Consider the following 18,448-nt stretch of genomic DNA (forward strand, 5'->3'; position numbering starts at 1 on the left):
TTCCCGCCTTCCCGTCCGGTCTCCGCTTCCCTGCTCGCGCCGCCCGGCCTGTTAATCGCCCCGTGAGTACTTCTCGCCGCCTCCCTTGTCTGCAGGACCGTTGCTGTTTGCTGCTGCTCTTTCGAGTTCTTCCTTGTCTCTTTGGGGATATTCTTGGGCCGGTTTCGTCTGGTCGGAGTTCTTGATTGGTATGCTCATGCCTGTGCTGTTTGGGAGGCCTCGTCGTGTAGGGTCAAGCTATGGTTCTTGGGGTTGCGTGTAGAGCCGGCCTGCTTGGGCCTTGGGGTGCCATGCTGCCATGGTGATGCTCAGAGGGGATGGGGAGCACCTTGTTTGATGCATAGTTCATAATTTTTTTTATCAATTGGCATGTCGTGCGCTCTAATAAGAATGAATACTTCCAAGATTTCTGGGTTTTTTGCATCCCAATAGATTTGAGCAGCTTGCTGGTTCAGGCTTCATCAAAGATCGAGCAAGATTTCTGCAGATTTATCTTCTTCTTTCCCGAGCATAGCATGTTATTGAGGATTTTTCACACCAAAAAAATGTTTGTGGTGCGAATGACCTGTACTTGGCTGATATTTTGTCTCCGCGTTTCTTGTGTATTAGTCTAAGATTTATACTAGATTTATAAATCGGCTACTTGCAGATGTGATTATTCTCGCCTAGTATTGTTTAAGACCTGGCAATCGGTGGTCAAGTCGTAGTTGCAAGTTAGGCAGTATTTTTCAGACATTTAGTGGCCTACCATGTCCTGTGAGCTACTCCACTTGCTAGTTGCTAAATGTTTTATCAAAAATAACTTGCAACATGCTATACAGAATTCGAGCTTCCTTCAGTTAACTAGTGAGTCTGATTGGATTACTTGTTAGGTACGAGACTATGACCTTAGTTTGTACAGTACAAGTTAGGTATGTGAACAGGGAATCTACTAGACTATAAAAACAACAGGAACATCATCAAATAGCATCCTGTATTCCTGTTAACAAGTAGCGCCATGTATTTCAGCTCATTATTATTTAGAGAGGCTGCTGATCCTTTCTTGTCTTATTGTAGGCATCACAGAAATTGCATTGGGTTTGATTTAATCTGAGGTTCTGAAGAAAGAAGGCCTCGGGATATTTAGCTTGGCAGGTCCAGAGGTGCTTGAGAGAAGCTATGTCTTTTGTCGGGCGAGTAGACCCGTCAACGACATACGCAGATAATATTTATGTACATAAATTTGGCGCACCCAACTCAAACTTTGCCGCAAGAAGATTTGGCTCTGATACGCAGTTGTTCCGTTATGGCCCTGAACCATTCAATTCCGAGGACTATGGACATATGGGTTTCCCTGAAGCACCATCTGCTGCATTCCAGAACTCCTCCTACAATCAGCAGGCCTCACTAACGCCCTGCTCTGATGCGGAAAAAGACTCACCGGTGTTCTCCAATGTGTCTCAACAGAACTCCCAGTCTGTATCAGATAATCAGAGTTCTGGACTTGAAGTAGAGTTTGATGACGAAATCAGACTGAAGCTTCAAGAACTGGAGCATGCTTTACTTGATGATGGAGATGACATCTTGTTTGAAATTTCCCAGGTGGGTTGCATCAGTGATGAATGGGCCGATCCCATGAAGGATGTCTTGCTTGCAACTTCTCCGAAAGAATCAGAATCAAGCATTAGTTGTGCAGGTAGCAACAGCGGAGAAGCACGGACCCCGAAGCAGTTGCTCTTTGACTGTGCCACGGCATTAGCTGAATATAACGTAGACGAAGCACAGGCAATCATAACGGACCTCCGGCAGATGGTCTCAATCCAAGGGGACCCTTCTCACAGGATTGCAGCTTATCTAGTGGAGGGCCTTGCTGCAAGAATAGTAGCTTCAGGGACAGGCATCTACAAGGCATTGACATGCAAGGACCCTCCAACCTTGTATCAGCTGTCAGCAATGCAAATCCTCTTTGAGATCTGTCCATGCTATCGATTTGGTTTCATGGCTGCTAATTATGCCATACTTGAAGCCTGCAAAGGTGAAGAAAGGATGCATATTATAGACTTTGACATCAACCAAGGCAGCCAGTATATTACACTGATGCAGTTTATGAAAGATGATGCAAACAAACCACGCCATTTGAGAATAACTGGTGTGGATGATCACGAGACAGTGCAGAGGACTGTGGGAGGTCTGAAGGTCATTGGGCAACGCCTGGAGAAGCTTGCGGAGGAGTGTGGAATATCTTTTGAGTTCAGGGCACTGGGTGCTGACATCGGGGATGTTACACCTGCAATGCTAGATTGCCGTCCCGGGGAAGCACTAGTTGTTAATTTTGCATTCCAGCTGCACCACCTTCCTGATGAAAGTGTTTCGATCATGAACGAACGGGACCAGCTCCTTCGTATGATAAAGGGCCTTCAACCAAAGCTTGTGACCCTGGTTGAGCAGGATGCCAATACTAATACTGCTCCATTTCAGACAAGGTTAGTCATCTCATTTGCCAAATCCATTGCGGCAGTAATTATGGTTCTTCCTGAATTGGATAGTTTCTCCAAAGCCTTTCTAGATAGTAATTATTTTCTTTTGTAGATTTTGTGTATTGACTGCCGTGTTTCTATTTCCACTGCCAAGCGCCTAAAAATAGCCTGTAACATCTGACTTTCACAGGTTCCGTGAGGTGTATGACTACTACTCCGCTCTTTTCGATTCACTGGACGCGACACTTCCAAGGGAAAGTCCGGACAGAATGAATGTGGAGAGGCAATGCCTTGCTCGAGAAATTGTTAACATCTTGGCTTGTGAAGGCCCTGATCGCGTGGAGAGGTAACTCCCAGTGCTTCTCTCCACTCATAAGTCATGCAAATTATTCTCTTTGTTCCAAACTATGTGTACCGCAAACTCCATGTGGCTGACAGTGAAGTTGTTTATGCTCCAGGTATGAAGTTGCTGGGAAATGGAGGGCGAGAATGACGATGGCTGGATTCGCACCGTGCCCATTTAGCAGCAGCGTCATCGGAGGAATAAGATCGCTTCTGAGCTCGTACTGCGACAGGTACAAGTTCGAGGAGGACCATGGGGGACTTCACTTCGGCTGGGGAGAGAAAACGCTCATCGTCGCCTCCGCGTGGCAATAGGTCGAGCTCGCTGACTTGGGTTGCATTAGCACTGCTGTATTTTAGGAGCTTCTGGTGCAGAGGTTGTAAAAAGGGTGTGAACCACGGGGGAGTTCTTGGCTGATCTTATCTAATTTTAGGAGTCTGCTTGTCAGAATAATTGAGTTTGGCTGATCGCCCGGGTGAACCATGTTGTGCTGCTGCAGCAACTGGTTGTGTTGTTGTATTCTGGGATAGAATCATGACATGTCGACTCTGCTCCATGTATAAATCTATTTATGTTGCTAGAACATACTCCTAAGTACAATGTTGTGTCTGTTTGGGAACTAGAAAATGCAGTAATATATATAAGTTTGGCTATAGGTTCTATCGATACAATCATGTAAATGCTTGCAAAAGTTCATCCAGATTTTTCTTATAACCAATAGAGTAGTTGGCAGCAGTTTGGTCACAGGTTTCTACCAAAAAAATGGTAGAAGAAAAACCTTTATTTATCTTACAGGGTAATCTTGTGAAATTACAACAGCTTGATGTACAACATAATATTTCAAAACCCATATATCAAATACATACACACATATGCTCTCCAGATATATAGTAATTTAGCTGACACCACTATAATCTCAAGAATCTGAATTCTTCACGGTCCATATTTGTCTATATTTGTTGTATGTGCTATAAAATATATCTCATATTGAAGGCAAGGTATAAGCTCAATCTTATCTTCAAGGTAGGCTGTGCCGTGAATTCAACGAGCTATAATCAGAGCCAGGTCGCCTTTTGACCCGTTTAGTGGATTCCAAAAGTCCAACAAGAGACGGGAGAGGATGCGGGACAGGGACATTCCTCGATCTGTACAGCCTCTTCAGACTTGCATGCAAAGATTTCGATGACCCAATGACGCACAGGCGGTCTGTTTGACATTCTGTTACTTCTGCATTTCTGACCATGCGAAGGCTTGAACTTTCCGTAGTGCTTATAGATATTGGCTCTATTATAATGTCAGACTTTTCTGGTTGATCAGGCACTACTGATATATTGTGTTCAACAGTAGGCAAAGGTTGAACTGCAAATGCTTCGGGTAGGGTTGGGGGTGCTTTACACTGACAGGAGGGGGGCACATCTCCAGCTTCGGCACACTGACAGGAGGGGGCCACATCTCCAGCTTCCGCACAATCTTGTTGGGAAGCTGGGGCTTGCTTTGTGATCAAATCCATACCAGAATATGTTTCAACATTTTGGCTGCTATCATGAAGCAAATCTTCCGGTGCACATAATCTGGTTTGTTTAGCTGCAGCAATGTACTGGTGGCACAACTCTTCTTTCATTATGTCAATCACTTGAGAACCAAATCTTGCTCTTCCGAACAATGTAATATCTGGTTCTTCAACCGGAGGGGATGGCACAAATTGCAGTTCAAGTGTGCTGACATCAAAATCTGTGCACTCTTCACTGGCAGAAGTTGGATGATCATCATCAACAAAAGTTGAGGGATCTTCATCTGGCTGCGTGCAAGAAGCAAGCACCGACGAGGGTGAGGTTACTGACTTTTGAAGAGGATCCCTGAATATCTTCCACAATGGATCATTAGTTGTCAAGCGAGTCTTGAAACAATGTTTCTTCACATAGCTCAGCTCCATGGCAAAGCATGGGGGAGTTGTTGAGATGACCCATTGAGGTTGAAGAAGTTGCATCGCCTGCTCCAACTCGTCACGGGATGAGTGAATGGAGAAACAGACATGCCAGATCCCAAAATCATCCTGCTGAGCTTCTGTTAGGCTGGGTTTCTGGTTTCGACCACAGGCATACCACTGCGTTGAGGGGCGGATAAATAAAGGCTCCGGCTGAAGACTAGCCCTTGCCCCTTCAAGCTTTTTACTTGCATTATCATACAAATGGTGGAATCCAACTATCTGTGGAAATAAAAATGGTTAAAGCCAACATAGTAGAAAGGAAAAAGTACCTACTTTACATGTAATATACATCAGACGAATTGGTTGAATCCAACTATCTGTTGAGTTAACAGAGTTAGAACCAACAAAGTAAAAAAAAGAAATTAGTACTCTGTGACATACACATAAGACCAGTGACACGAATTAAGAATTTTACTACTCAAAATTGGTTATAAAGCTTGCATTATTGTTTTCAATAACAGCTTTAGAGATTTTGGCACTGGCATTTATTCAATCATACAAGTGTTCAGCAGTCCCGACAGGTTAGCGGTATGTGAACTAAAACAGAATGAATGTCATCGAGTAACACACCTGAAAGCGACAAGATAGATCATCAGTGATGATCTCAGGGGCTGTGAGTGACAGCGCTTTAAAACAATCTGAATTCCTTCTCGTGTCAACATAAATCTTCGATCCAAACGTCCTGGACACCTCAACTAGGATCTCTTCGTGACCAAGAAGGTCACAAGCAAGATATACAAAAGGTGCATCCGGATGCTTCCATATACAAGCTATAACCTGCATTTACTGAATCATTTCAAAATGGTGACTTCCCCGTTGTCATAGCAACAGTCCCCCAGCCTTCAAAAAAAATAAAAAACTACAGCCCCCCAGGCAATGACAAGCACATTTAAAACCTCAGAGCAGAGGATAACCTGCTGAATTGCCAACTCCTTGCTTGGTAGTTTGAGGAAGCATTTGGAAAATGTGCAGTCCAGGAACACGAAGTCTAAACGACAAACATTTTCTTTCCCTTTCTTTGCTATGTATTTCAGTGGCAAGTTCTGAGCACAATCTGGTGTAAGTCGGCAGTCGCCCGTGTGCAGTATGCTACCGAATTCACCCTCAAACAAGAACATAACTGCCCCTGAAATCAGAGGGAACGGCAACAGTTAGTGCCAAAGGCCAAATTCCCAATTTCCAGGGCGCATTTTATGATATCATTAATATAGCAAAACATATGCTCGAGCTTGTCATTAATAGGGTTAAAGAAACTTGATTAGAGCTGTTGTGCCAAATCTGGTAACATGAGTTCTAGCCATGCTTCAATGTACTGATGACACAGTGTTTCTGTTTGAGGTTGATTTATCTGGTTTGAGCATTCATCTGGTTTTAAAATATTCTTTCACAAGAGTGAAATATGTTGTTTGGGAGAGGCTAATCAGGACAGAGAACAGTATATGGAATTTTTACTTGTGTGGAGGCGGTGCTGCCTATGAAATATCTAGGGGTCCCCTACTCAAGAAAGATCAACACATAGTGACTGGAAGAGAAATAAATAAAAGGTAGAGGGTAAACTGGGCACATGGCAGAGGAAGTTTCTCTCCAATGAGGGGAAATTATAACTGCTTAGATCATGTCTCCATTTGAATTATCTAAAGTTTTTTTTTTTCAGATAGAAACTGTTGTGGCAAGACAGGAAGGGGGGACAGAAACATCAGCTGGTAAATTGTAATGCTGGAGATAAATAACATCTTTTGTGCATTGTTCCATCGCTAGACATGCCTGGGGTGCACCAAAATGTGTTTTGGATATTGACATTGAGAAAAGTTCAGTAGCAAATTTATATGGTTGGGTGCTAAATTTGCAAGGGTCTCACAGGGGGCGCTTAGCTGTAGGGTGGGTAGCTCAGCTTGCTTTCGTAATGTGTTTCCTTATGACCCAACTAGCCTTGTAGCAAAAACGGCTCGTTGGTTGAACTTTTACTCTGGATTACATAAAGGCATAAAGCAGGTGTGCGCTCAATGCAGCGCCGAGGGGCAAGCTTATTTCTGCAAGTGGCGTCTAAGTTCTTCCATCAGAGGCGGGGGTCGGCGCTGATGGTTGCCAAAGATTGCCGTAACTGGGTGTTTCTGGTGAGCGTCAGGCAGCTGGGAAATGTCGGCCGTGGTAGGTGGAGACACTTTTGAGGCAAACCCATTGCATCCGCATCTCGTTTTTGTGGTGCTCTTTTGGCCCGGTTATTGTGCTACTGTTGTGCGCCTAAAAACGTTGAGAGCCTGCTTAGATCTCCCAGTAGCTGCCAGGGGCGATGCTACACCTGGAGGGGCTAGCTTGATGATGTGGTGTTTCATTTTGCATTTGAGAACTTGGGAGCTGACTGTTCATCAGTTTCAGAAATGAAAGCATGATTGATTTATGCACTAGCAAGTTCAATCTTAGGTATGTTGCATTCCAGAACTTCGAAGCTGACTGTTTATCAGTTTCAGAAATGAAAGCAGGATTGATATATGCACTAGCAACTTCAATCTTAGGTTCGATGCATTTTAGAACTTGACACCTGACTGTTTATCAGTTTCAGAAATGAAATCAGGATTGATGTATGCACTAGCAAGTTCAATCTTAGATATGATGCATTTGGAGCAGTAGGATTGATTTATCCACTGGCAAGTTCAATCATAAAGACTGGTGTAACAAGATAAGCAGAGCAAGCAAGGAGCGTTACCAGGGCAGTGGTTGGCATCGTACGCGGTGACGGAGAAGGCGCCGGCGGGGTCATCCACCTTCAACGTCCTCCCCACCTCGACCTCCACGAACTCCCCCTGATCCAGCTGCAACACAGCCACATCCACGGGAGAAATCTCAATCCGCCGCAGCAAATTCAAAATCTACCGCGGCTCTCTGGGAGACAGGCCAAGGTACCTGGGGAAAGTGGCGGAGGGCGAGGGACAGGGTGAGGCGGGTGGCGTAGAGGGCGCCTCCTCCTCCTCCTCCTCCGGGGCCGGCCCCGGCACCGGCGCCGACGAGGTGGTCCCGGTGCGCGTGGGTGAGGAAGCGGTGGCGCCGGCGGCGGGAGGAGGGGCCCCACGTGTCCACGGCGAAGGGGAGCCCCCGCGGCATCTCTATCGGCATCGTCCCCGGAACTTTGTGAAATTGCGGCCGGGCCCTCCTCCGCTTCCTCGGAAGCGCGCCGGCTCGTTGGGAGTTGGTTGCGCCGGTTTTATATTCCTCGAATGGGAAGAGTGGCTCCTTCCGCTGGAAGGAAGAGGAAATGGGTTCGTGGATTCGGGTTCTCACTTCAGTTTTAGTGGCCGGACCGAGGCCCAGAACCCGCTAACTTGCCGCCTTTGGTGAGTTCGTGAGTTGGCTGGCACTGACAGGTGGGCCCACATGTCAGTGTTCTGTCTTTTGCCCACCAGGGCTTGGGCCTTCCCATTCTGCTTCCTCTGGGCCTAACAACTAACTATTGCCATTTCAAACTTCAAAAAAAAAACTATTGCCATTTAAAAAAGAAAAAAACTCAGCCCAAGGGAATGGATGTAATTGTATGGATGCGGCTATTCTGCACCCGGGCTCAAACGAGGACAGATGTGAACAGTAAAATCGTTTGAAATAGTAAAAAAGAAATGTAAATAATTTGGTGATGCAAGATGCTTATGGTGTGATGTTCGTGTAGAATTTGGCGAAGTTTGGACATTCAGGGAGCTTGTGATGAAAAAGATAAATTTCAGGTGCCTGACAAATTTTTGAAAACTACACTATTCACATCTGATTTTGTCTTTTTTTCAGGGGCTCCTGGAATGTCCAAACACCCCGAAATTTTGAACATCACACATTTGAGCTCCCGCACCACAAAAAAAATTGTTTTTTTTAATTCTACCGGGTGTATATGAGCCGGGCAAACGAGTTGAATTTTCGTCTTAAAGCATCTTCTGAGACTCTGAAATTATGGGATAAAAGTACAAGCGTCCTGTATACTACACATAAAAACAGAGCAGAAGAAGAAAGCCAAACAGTCTACACTTGCAGATACAACTTGAGATTTTCAGGGTACTCTGTCTCATAGCTCCCCCTTTCATCAAGAAACAAATGAACAAAGGCAGATACCAACAATAAAAATGATAAAAATGACAGCGTTGGACGCAAGACACATCCAGACCGCACAATTCGGACGGATGCGGGTAGTCTAAGGGTCCGCGCTCTATTGAGTTTATTTATGAGATGAAAGCAAAAGTTTCTTGGGTTCGTTTCCAGGGAAAAAAACCACCTTTGATCTTTGGAGGAGTACAACACACAGAAACAGAGCAGATGTAATTCACACTTGCAGTTACAATTTGAGATTCTCGGAGTACTGTCTCATACCTCTCCCGTAGGCCGGCCTTTGGGGAGAGAGTTCCGCACCAGCCTTCCGGCAAATATACGTACGTACCATGTCAAGAAACAAATCAACAAGGCAGATGCCGACGATCTGCTCAGCATAACAGCTCTACTAACTAATTAAGCAGCGGCCTTATGCTGCTGTCACTTTCTCTGCAGCGGCGGCTACACCTGGGCGGCGACCTTGTCGACGACCGGCTCGCCGACGTCGACGGCGGTGTCGCCGTTGACCTTGATCTTGGCCTCGCCCATCTCCACCGCCGCGGCCGCCTTCTTGGCGTCCTCCACCTCGTCGGCCTCGTCGCCGGCGTCCTGCCCCTTGCCGGCCGGCGCGGCGCCGGCGGCAGGGCCCTTGTTCTTCCGGTAGATGGCGTAGAGGATGAGCTGCATCAGGCCCAGGAAGCTCCCGCACCCGTTGGGGATCTGCATGCATGCGCGCGCGTAATAAAAACAACTGTCAGCTTCTTTTTACTTTTGAACTACATGTTGTACTCAAGGCATGCGCCGCATGGCATGTCTCGCTGGGCGTGGCATGTGGTTGGCATTCAATGGTTACAGCTAGCAGTGCAGCGCACACCGGACGTGCAGGTGCAGTGCATTGGTTTACAAGTACTGAAGTGCCCATCGGCCAGCGCGACATGGGTGGATCATGGATCAGATCATCGGAACCGGACGACATGTCGATCGGATCTTGGCTTGCCAGGGGTGGAGAAGAGAATGACGTACGTAGATGAAGGGGTCGAGGCCGAGCAGGCCGTAGATGAACCAGGAGGTGCCGCAGAGGAACACGGACAGGGACAGCAGGAACGGCATGTACTCCACGCTCTTGGTCTTGATCACCAACCTCTGCGCACGCACACACGCACGGCCCATGACTCGGTTAGTGAAAGTTACTAGCATGTACGTACATCAATTCGCTGGGCGTGGGTAGCGTGCGTGCGTACCATGATGGAGAGCGGCGAGGCGTACATGCAGATGGAGAAGACGGTGGCGGCGAGGCCGCAGAAGACGGTGCGGGCCCTGCCGTGCAGCGCCAGCAGCGACACCAGCACCACCGTGGCGAAGATGGTGGTGACCACGCTGAGGAGGCCCAGCATCCGGATCTTGGCCTTGCGCTCCGCGAAGATGAGGAAGATGACCACGTAGATGGCCTCGATCACCGACCCCGCGCCGTTGATCGTCGTCACCAGGATGTTGTTCGGGGACACGAACGGCAGCCCGTACCTTCATCCACCCAACCACAAACCAACCATCAGTCAAATTTTCTCTCGGGAGAAATGTTTTACGATCTAGCAGGTGGAAAGTAGAAGCACATGAACGTGAGGACACGTCACTGCCCGGCTGGCTGGCAACGCCGACAGGCCAGGGTGGCCGTGCGCGAACCGTGACGCACAAATTTATCGTTCCCGGGCCCGTGGTACTATTCACTGTCGCGGCGCTGGCAGGTGGGTCCAGGACCAGCTTTTCTTTCTATCTACCGGGGAAACCGGACACAGGCTAGTCTACGCTAGGAGCCAACTCACGCCTGGCTCCATCAGCTGCAGTGTTTCTTCTGCACTGTTAGCTCACATGTTTGAATATGTACATGCCTAGAACAGATCCAGCAGGCGATCCTTGCAGGTTGCAAGCACGGAATTTTTCACTGTAAATTGAGCTGCTTTTGTGAAAAATGGCATGGAAGAACCGAAGAAGAATCAGTCGTGCATGCGAAGGCTGTGTGTTGCCACTACTACTTTTTAGAGAAAAGGCCGGTGTGTCTAGCCTCTAGTAGTAGTACAAGAGTGCAAGGCTGTGTCTGAAGCATGTGATGGTTGGGGAGCGGTTGGTTACCATGCGGATAGGAGGCAGTTGAGCAGCGTCATGTTGTATGGCACGCCGGAGAAGTCCTCCGTCGACTTCCTCTTGATGATCCTCCAGAAGGTGACGCTGCAGCAACACAACAGAAATTTCTCACCGCTCAGAACAGAAGAAAAGAATCGACCAAGCACGCAGAGAAGGTAGGAAAATGTAGTACAGATCTTCAGAAAAATAGTAGTAGTAACAACAATGGAGTGCGGCATGGGAGTTAGCTAGGCTGTCTCTAGATGGTACTAGTAGTATCAACACAGATTCCAACTTTCTGTGAGCATCAAAGGATCTGCAGGGTTTTATGTGCTGACTGATGCTTTCTCAGAACTACTCTTCGAGAAAGAAAGAAAGAAATGGTGCGTACGAGAGGAAATCAAGGTGCAGAGAAGGCTCCAAGAGCAGAGCACTATCGGTCACAGGTTCTTCAGTTTCATTCTTTGTGCTCACACCACAAGAGCTCGGCGAAAGAAAACAGAGAAAATCAAAGAGGCGGTGCGCCACGGGAGCACTTACACCGGCGACAGGAAGAGGAACAGAGCGATAACATTGCCTGGCAAATGAAAAACAGCCGTCAGACTCAGATCAATCCACAAAAGAAGAAGATGAAGAAGAATGAAGGAGAAGAAGAAGATCGGCCATGGTGCTTGCTCACCGGAGACCCCGAAGAAGAACCTCGCGATATGCTCCATCTCGGCGCGTCTACCCCAAGAGCACGGTGGGGGGAGAGGGAGAGGTGAGGTCTATCTATCCTTCTCGGCCGAGCGAGAGGAGAGGGGAGGAGTGGAGAGGACAGAGGAGCACTCAGCTGCACCGAGTAGCTCTCAGCTCCCAAGGGCTCGGTAATCAGTACCGCGCTAGGCAACACGGGAGCTAGCGTTACGAACGCGGCGTGTCTTTCTCTGCGTCTGCGGGTGATGTGTGGCTGGACTGAAGAGGTGCGAGCAGGGAGACGATATATAGGGAGCAGAGAGAGGTGAGCAGGACGCGGAGGGCTGGCTTGCTTCATTTCGAGCTTATCTACTCCTGTGTGACGAAAGAATGTTCGGTGGGAAAACACAAATACGCTCCGGCAGTGATAATTCAGCAACACCGGCATAGTACGTAGTACGGTCTATACATCGGTACAGGACACTGTCATTTCCTTCAAACCAAAAGTGCTCCCTCGAAATTCTCCATTAATCTCTTCAAACGGCTCCAAAATCAGCAACAACCTCAAGAACCGCTATGGTGGCCATTATAGCTGCTGGGAGAGACTGTCGCGAAATAGTTTCTCCCGTGATTTTAATCTTTAAGTAGGGCATTGGACTCTAAGGTTTCGAGTCGGAGAGAAGTTTTTTAGCATCGATTTCTTTTAATCTTGAACAGTTGTATTTTCATGTTTTTTCTTTTTTTTGAAATGGGGCATCCTGTTGATTTCTATGTGTGTGATGCCGTTATACCGAGGCATCTCAATGGTCTCCGTCGATGGCGGCACGCGGACTGCATTTTGGTTGGACAATTGTCTTAGATGTGGAGTGTAAGACAATAAGTTTTGGGGAACCAGCACAACCCTCTAGGGGTGGCTTATCTCATTATATATAATGGTTGTGTTACAATATGTACCATATACGTACATAGGTACACAAGCTATACATAGTCTAACACCCTCCCTCAATCTTAGCCACTTTCTAAAGAACTGAGAAGGGTAAGATTGCGCCTACAAGCCTCAAACTGTGGCAGCGGTAAAGGCTTAGTGAAGATGTCTGCAAGTTGATCCTTAGATGAGATAAACTTGATCTGGAGTTGCTTCTGTGATACACGTTCCCGTACAAAGTGATAGTCAACTTCAATGTGTTTCATTCGGGCATGAAATACTGGATTTGCAGAAAGGTATGTAGCACCGATGTTATCACACCAAAGAATAGGAGGCTGTGGTTGAGACAAACCCAACTCCTGAAGCAAAGACTGCACCCAAATAATCTCTGCAGTAGCATTAGCCACAGCCTTGTACTCAGCTTCAGTACTGCTACGTGACATAGTAGCCTGTTTCCGAGCACTCCAGGCGATCAAATTAGAGCCAAAGAATACTGCATAACCCCCCGTGGATCGCCTGTCATCTGGGCTACCAGCCCAATCTGCATCAGAGAAGGCCGAAAGGACCCGAGAGGAAGTCGGCCGAATATGCATACCAAATGTCAGGGTGAACTGAACATAACGAAGAATGCGTTTAACAGCAGCCCAATGAGTATCTCTGGGAGCCTGAAGATACTGACAAACCCTGTTAACAGCATAAGAGATATCTGGTCTCGTGATCGTCAAGTACTGAAGTCCACCAACAATGCTCCTGTACTCTGTGGCATCCGCAGGAGACAAAAGCTCACCATCAACAGCTGTTATCTTGTCGGTAGACGACATGGGTGTGGTGGTCGGTTTGCACTTCAGCATGCCAGCTCTCTGTAACAACTTCAAGGAGTACTTCTTCTGCGTAAGGACAAGACCAGTAGCACGAGAAGTGACCTCAACTCCAAGAAAGTAGTGAAGCTTCCCAAGATCTTTGACCGCAAAATCAGCACCAAGAGAGCAGACAAGAGCATCAGCAGCATACTGAGAAGAGCTGACAAGGATAATATCATCGACATATACCAAAAGATACATAGTGACTTCTGGCTTCTGTAGAAGAAATAACGAAGTGTCAGCAGTAGACGGCACAAACCCATGAGCACGAAGGGCAGAGGCAAGGCGGGCATGCCAGGCACGAGGAGCTTGCTTCAAACCATATAGTGCTTTGGAAAGACGACAACTATAGTCAGGACGATCAGGATCAGAGAAACCAGGCGGCTGTTTCATATAAACCTCTTCCTCCAAAAATCCATGTAGAAAAGCATTCTGCACATCAAGTTGACGAAGTGACCAACCACGAGAAACAGCAATGGAGAGAAGAAGCCGAATAGTGGTAGGCTTGACGACAGGACTGAAGGTGTCCTCATAGTGAAGACCATGACGCTGCCGAAAACCGCGAGCAACAAGTCGCGCTTTGTAACGCTCAATAGATCCATCCGAATGCTTCTTCACTTTGAATACCCATTTTGAGTCAATAACATTTACCCGTGGTGGTGGAGGAACGAGAGTCCATGTCTTGTTACGAAGAAGAGCATGAAACTCCTGCTCCATAGCCTCTCGCCAATGTGGAATGCGCAGGGCAGCCTGATATGAGCGAGGCTCAGAAGATGGATCCGCAACAGCAGCAGCCAAACAAGCAGCCAACCAAGCAACCGTACCATCCTTACATTCCTTAGGTTTGAAAATGCCACTGCGACTGCGTGTATGTGGTCGGGACACATGAACCACCGAGGTCGACGGAGCAGCCTGCAACGGGCTGGAGGACGGCGACGTTGACGAGTCAGCCGGTGACGAGGAGCCAGTCACGGTAGTCTCGGACTCGGTTGGCGAAGAAGGCCGACCCACCGGCGAAACCGGCAGAGCAGACGAAGCAGCTGGCGACTCCGGCATCATAGACCGGGCCGATGGCGAGCTCGGCATAGTGGGCCGTGGCGCGGCCGGTGTCGCGGGCCGATCCGCTGATGAAGGCGACGTGAGGACCCAAGCCGCGGGCGAAGACGGCGTGACGGGCCGAGCCGCAGGCGAAGACGGCGTGACGGGTCGAGCCGCGGGCGACTCGGCGGCCGCTGGCGAAACGGACCGAGCAGTGGAGATGCTCGGCGCGACGGGCTCGTCGGGTGACCATGCATGGGCACGCGAATCGATGCCATGCAACATAGGGCGATCGACGTGCCCACCAGAAGACGACGACGATGATGGTGAATCCTCCAACAGCTCCAAACGAGCTCCACGTCCGGTTCCTGCATCATGGTTAGGTAACAGCAAAGGAGAGTATGCAACATCATCAAATTGGTCAGAAGCAACAGAGGATGAATGCAGGGATGGTGGTTCGACAGTGGACACAGGAAGGTTGGCAAAGGGAAAAACATGCTCATCAAACACGATGTCCCGAGATATATAGACACGATTAGTGGGAACATGAAGACATTTGTAACCTTTATGAAGAGAGCTATAGCCAAGAAAAACACACTTCTTAGAACAAAACTCAAGCTTGCGCTTGTTATATGGACGAAGATGCGGCCAGCAAGCACACCCAAATACCTTGAGAAAGGTATAATCGGGTTGTTCATTAAGGAGAACCTCAATGGGAGTCTTCATGTTTAAAACACGAGTAGGAGTACGGTTGATGAGAAAGCATGCAGTGGTGAAAGCATCACTCCAAAACCGAAACGGAACAGATGCATGGGCCAAAAGAGTAAGACCAGCTTCAACAATATGACGATGCTTACGTTCGACTGAACCATTCTGCTGATGTGTATGTGGACATGCTAAACGATGAGCTATCCCAAGCGACTGAAAGAAAGAGTTGAGGTTGCGATACTCGCCCCCCCAGTCTGACTGGACATGAACAATTTTGTGCTTGAGAAGACGTTCAACATGTTTTTGAAACTGAACAAAAATATCAAACACATCAGATTTGCGTTTAATAAGGTAAAGCCAGGTAAAGCGACTATAAGCATCAACGAAACTGATATAGTAATTATGACCACTGACAGAAGTCTGAGCAGGACCCCATACATCTGAAAACACAAGTTCTAAAGGATGTTTCACCTCACGACTGGACTCCGAAAAAGGAAGTTGATGACTCTTCCCCTGCTGACAAGCATCACACACTGCTACATCTTTATGACTAGACAAACTAGGAAGCTCATGACGACGCAAAATATGACGGACAATAGGTGTGGCCGGGTGACCAAGACGAGCATGCCACTGTGACGGAGAGACCCGAACTCCACTGAAAACACGAGCGACACCGGGATGCTCCAGACGGTAGAGGCCCTGGCACAACCGCCCACTAAGAAGAATGTCCCTCGTGCCCCGATCCTTAATAAAAAGATCAAAAGGGTGAAATTCACAAAGCACATTATTATCACGTGTGAGTTTAGGAACTGAAAGAAGATTATGGGTCACAGATGGAACTCGAAGAACATTGCGAAGCTGAAGACTCCTATTGGCATGTCTAGTGAGAAGAGATACTTGACCAATATGAGAGATGTGCATACCTGCTCCATTGGCGGTGTGGATCTTGTCGGAGCCATGATAGGGTTCACGAGTGTGAAGCTTCCCCATCTCGCTGGTTAGATGCTCTGTCGCTCCAGAGTCCATGTACCAGTGTGGATCGATGGAGTAGGACTGAGTGTGTCCCTGTTGCTTCTGCGGCGCGGGACGATCAGCCATGGCGACCTGACGGGCATTGTTGCGTGTATCTTTGCCGTCATTGCCAAGACCAAGGAAGCTTCGCTGGAAGCGCTTATGACACTTGGAGGCCCAGTGCCCATCGCGGCCACAAAGCTGACACACACGTGGACCGCCAGCCCCCGGTAAGGTCGCAGTAGGTGGGGGGGGGCCGAGGCGGGCGACGGTGGCAGCCCCAAGGGAGACCGGGGTGATGAAGAAGAGCGGCCACCCTTGGTGGCGGCATTGGCCGAGAGGGAGCCAGTGCCCCTGGTGCGGCGAGTCTCGACCCGTTGCTCAGTGAGAAGGAGCCGAGAGAAAACCTCGTGTGCCAGCATGGGTGTCGAGTTGCCCCGCTCGTTGATGATCTCGACTAAGGCATCATACTCCTCATCAAGACCATTGACAATAAACGAGTTGAACTCGGAGTCGGTGAGGGGCTGTCCAATGGAGGCCAATGTGTCGGCGAGGCCCTTGACCTTGTTGTAGAACTCAGTGGCAGTGGAGTCAAGCTTCTGACACTCTCCAAGCTGACGACGGAGTGCAGAGACACGAGCCTGGGACTGCGCTGCAAAGGTGCGCTCAAGGATGGTCCAGGCCTCATGAGACGTCTTCACGAAGACAACAAGGCCGGCAACTGCCGGCGAGAGCGACCCCTGGATGGAGGAGAGGTTCGCCTGGTCCTGCCCCGTCCAGACGCGATGGGCCGGATTGTAGACCGGACCGTGCACGCTGTCTACCAGCGCGGGTGGGCAGGGAAGCGATCCGTCGACGTAGCCTAGCAGGTAGTGACTCCCCAAGAGCGGGAGAACCTGCGCACGCCAGAAGATGTAGTTGTCGGCGGAGAGCTTGATGGTGATGAGATGACCGAAGTGAAACGGCGGCGGCGAAGACGATCCCATCGAGGAGGCTGCCTGGGGTGCAAACACCATGGAGGCAGCCGGAGGCACCGAAGCCGATGCGGGAGGAGGCGGGACCGCAGCCAGGGCGGGCGCCGCAAAGCTCGCGGCCGGTGCGGATGCCGCAAGGCCCGCGGCCGGGGCGGACACCGCCAACCCCGCCAGCGGGGCAGTGTGATCCGCTTGCGGCAGGAGCGGCGGGACGACGCCTGCGGAGTCCGCAGCGGACGGCGGCGCCGCGGTGTGGACCACGAGGTCACGCCCAAGCGAGGGCGCCGGCGGCGTGGAGAAGACGGAGCCGATGCTCCTTGTCCCGATCGGAGCCGGAACAGAGACGGCATCGAGCGGGAGGTTGAGCAGAGCCGCAAGAGAGGCCGGGAGGAAGCCCGCAGCAGTGGAACTGGTGGTGGCGGCGCTCGACATGGCGGCGGCGCGATCGGTGGCGCGGCGGCGGCGGTGAAGGCGGCGGCGGCTGCGGCGGCGGTGCGGGTATTAGGGTTTAGAAGCGGAAGCGATCGTAACCTAGCGTGATACCATGTAAGACAATAAGTTTTGGGGAACCAGCACAACCCTCTAGGGGTGGCTTATTTCATTATATATAATAGTTGTGTTACAATATGTACCATATACGTACATAGGTACAGAAGCTATACATAGTCTAACATAGAGTTACCTGCAACCGCCACCCCGCTCTGTTATCTCATGCTTCGAGCCCTTGGCGACCATGTGATATCATCTTCGCATGGCTTGTCGCCGTGAGCTTTCAGGATGTTGTTCATGGTCGGACCTCGGGTGATGCTCACCTGAGGTTGCTCCACTGCTACCCAGCCCTGGTCGGGATCCCTCTGAGAAACGACATGGGCGTCTATTCTCTTGTGATGCTCGGGGTCTTTGGAAGCACCGGGTTAGTGGCGGGGCCAGTGGAGGATTGTGGGGGTTGATGGTTGCACCTTAACATGAGACTCTACAAAAAATCTTTAACGATTATTACCATAGTTGAGGGGAGGGGGCACCCTCCCAATTTACTGTTGCTTCTTCAAATGTGTCGCAGGAGCACTTCGGTGCGGAAAGCTCATCTTGCCATCTCCAACCGACGCCATGCTTATAGTTGGCTCGGCTGCCTCGGCAATAGACAATGTGTTGGAGAGTAGTTGGTCGCCGTCCCTTCTTATATGCGTTCTTTGTCCTGTAAAATTCATTGTTTTTTCTTCGAAAAGGCAATATATTAAGTATCACAAACACACTCATATAGAAAAATGAATTACATCTAAATCTTTGGGCTGAC

At 49.1% G+C, this 18,448-nt stretch overlaps 3 protein-coding genes across 4 annotated transcripts; 1 reads left to right on the forward strand and 2 right to left on the reverse strand.

Moving 5' to 3' along the window:
- LOC119277974 (scarecrow-like protein 1) lies at positions 1–3,384 on the forward strand. The gene is made up of 4 exons (XM_037559328.1): positions 1–62; positions 1,057–2,462; positions 2,647–2,802; positions 2,915–3,384. The coding sequence occupies exons 2-4, from the start codon at positions 1,159–1,161 to the stop codon at positions 3,111–3,113; spliced, it is 1,659 nt and encodes a 552-aa protein (XP_037415225.1). The 5' UTR covers positions 1–62; positions 1,057–1,158; the 3' UTR covers positions 3,114–3,384.
- Positions 3,385–3,535: 151 nt separating this feature from the next.
- LOC119277973 (5' exonuclease Apollo-like) lies at positions 3,536–7,949 on the reverse strand. Its single transcript, XM_037559327.1, has 5 exons — positions 7,688–7,949; positions 7,491–7,596; positions 5,701–5,912; positions 5,357–5,563; positions 3,536–5,005 (listed from the first exon to the last, which is right to left on the reverse strand). Exons 1-5 carry the CDS (start codon positions 7,895–7,897, stop codon positions 3,818–3,820), a joined length of 1,923 nt encoding a protein of 640 aa, XP_037415224.1. The 5' UTR covers positions 7,898–7,949; the 3' UTR covers positions 3,536–3,817.
- Positions 7,950–8,960: 1,011 nt separating this feature from the next.
- On the reverse strand, positions 8,961–11,927 carry LOC119277975 (bidirectional sugar transporter SWEET1a-like). Of its 2 annotated transcripts, XM_037559329.1 has the most exons (6): positions 11,643–11,927; positions 11,504–11,540; positions 10,973–11,068; positions 10,087–10,366; positions 9,869–9,988; positions 8,961–9,565 (listed from the first exon to the last, which is right to left on the reverse strand). In XM_037559329.1, the coding sequence occupies exons 1-6, from the start codon at positions 11,677–11,679 to the stop codon at positions 9,308–9,310; spliced, it is 828 nt and encodes a 275-aa protein (XP_037415226.1). In that variant the 5' UTR covers positions 11,680–11,927; the 3' UTR covers positions 8,961–9,307. The 2 variants fall into 2 exon arrangements, with proteins under 2 accessions (XP_037415226.1, XP_037415227.1); XM_037559330.1 differs by lacking the exons at positions 11,504–11,540; positions 11,643–11,927 and adding an exon at positions 11,355–11,480.
- Between the last annotated feature and the right edge of the window lie 6,521 nt (positions 11,928–18,448).

The sequence above is a fragment of the Triticum dicoccoides genome, chromosome 3B (genome assembly GCF_002162155.2).
Source record: "Triticum dicoccoides isolate Atlit2015 ecotype Zavitan chromosome 3B, WEW_v2.0, whole genome shotgun sequence".
Classification (NCBI taxonomy): Eukaryota; Viridiplantae; Streptophyta; class Magnoliopsida; order Poales; family Poaceae; genus Triticum; species Triticum dicoccoides.

Excerpts from the sequence above, each read along its gene's own strand:
- LOC119277974 (XM_037559328.1), top strand. The coding sequence starts at position 1,159 with ATGTCTTTTGTCGGGCGAGTAGACCCGTCAACGACATACGCAGATAAT. Across the intron at positions 2,463-2,646 it reads ACTGCTCCATTTCAGACAAG|GTTCCGTGAGGTGTATGACT; the intron begins GTTAGTCATCTC and ends TGACTTTCACAG. Across the intron at positions 2,803-2,914 it reads GGCCCTGATCGCGTGGAGAG|GTATGAAGTTGCTGGGAAAT; the intron begins GTAACTCCCAGT and ends TTTATGCTCCAG.
- LOC119277973 (XM_037559327.1), bottom strand. The coding sequence starts at position 7,897 with ATGCCGATAGAGATGCCGCGGGGGCTCCCCTTCGCCGTGGACACGTGG. Across the intron at positions 7,597-7,687 it reads CCCTCCGCCACTTTCCCCAG|CTGGATCAGGGGGAGTTCGT; the intron begins GTACCTTGGCCT and ends GCTGTGTTGCAG. Across the intron at positions 5,913-7,490 it reads CGATGCCAACCACTGCCCTG|GGGCAGTTATGTTCTTGTTT; the intron begins GTAACGCTCCTT and ends CTCTGATTTCAG.
- LOC119277975 (XM_037559329.1), bottom strand. The coding sequence starts at position 11,679 with ATGGAGCATATCGCGAGGTTCTTCTTCGGGGTCTCCG. Across the intron at positions 10,367-10,972 it reads AACTGCCTCCTATCCGCATG|GTACGGGCTGCCGTTCGTGT; the intron begins GTAACCAACCGC and ends GGGTGGATGAAG. Across the intron at positions 9,989-10,086 it reads CCTCGCCGCTCTCCATCATG|AGGTTGGTGATCAAGACCAA; the intron begins GTACGCACGCAC and ends GTGCGTGCGCAG.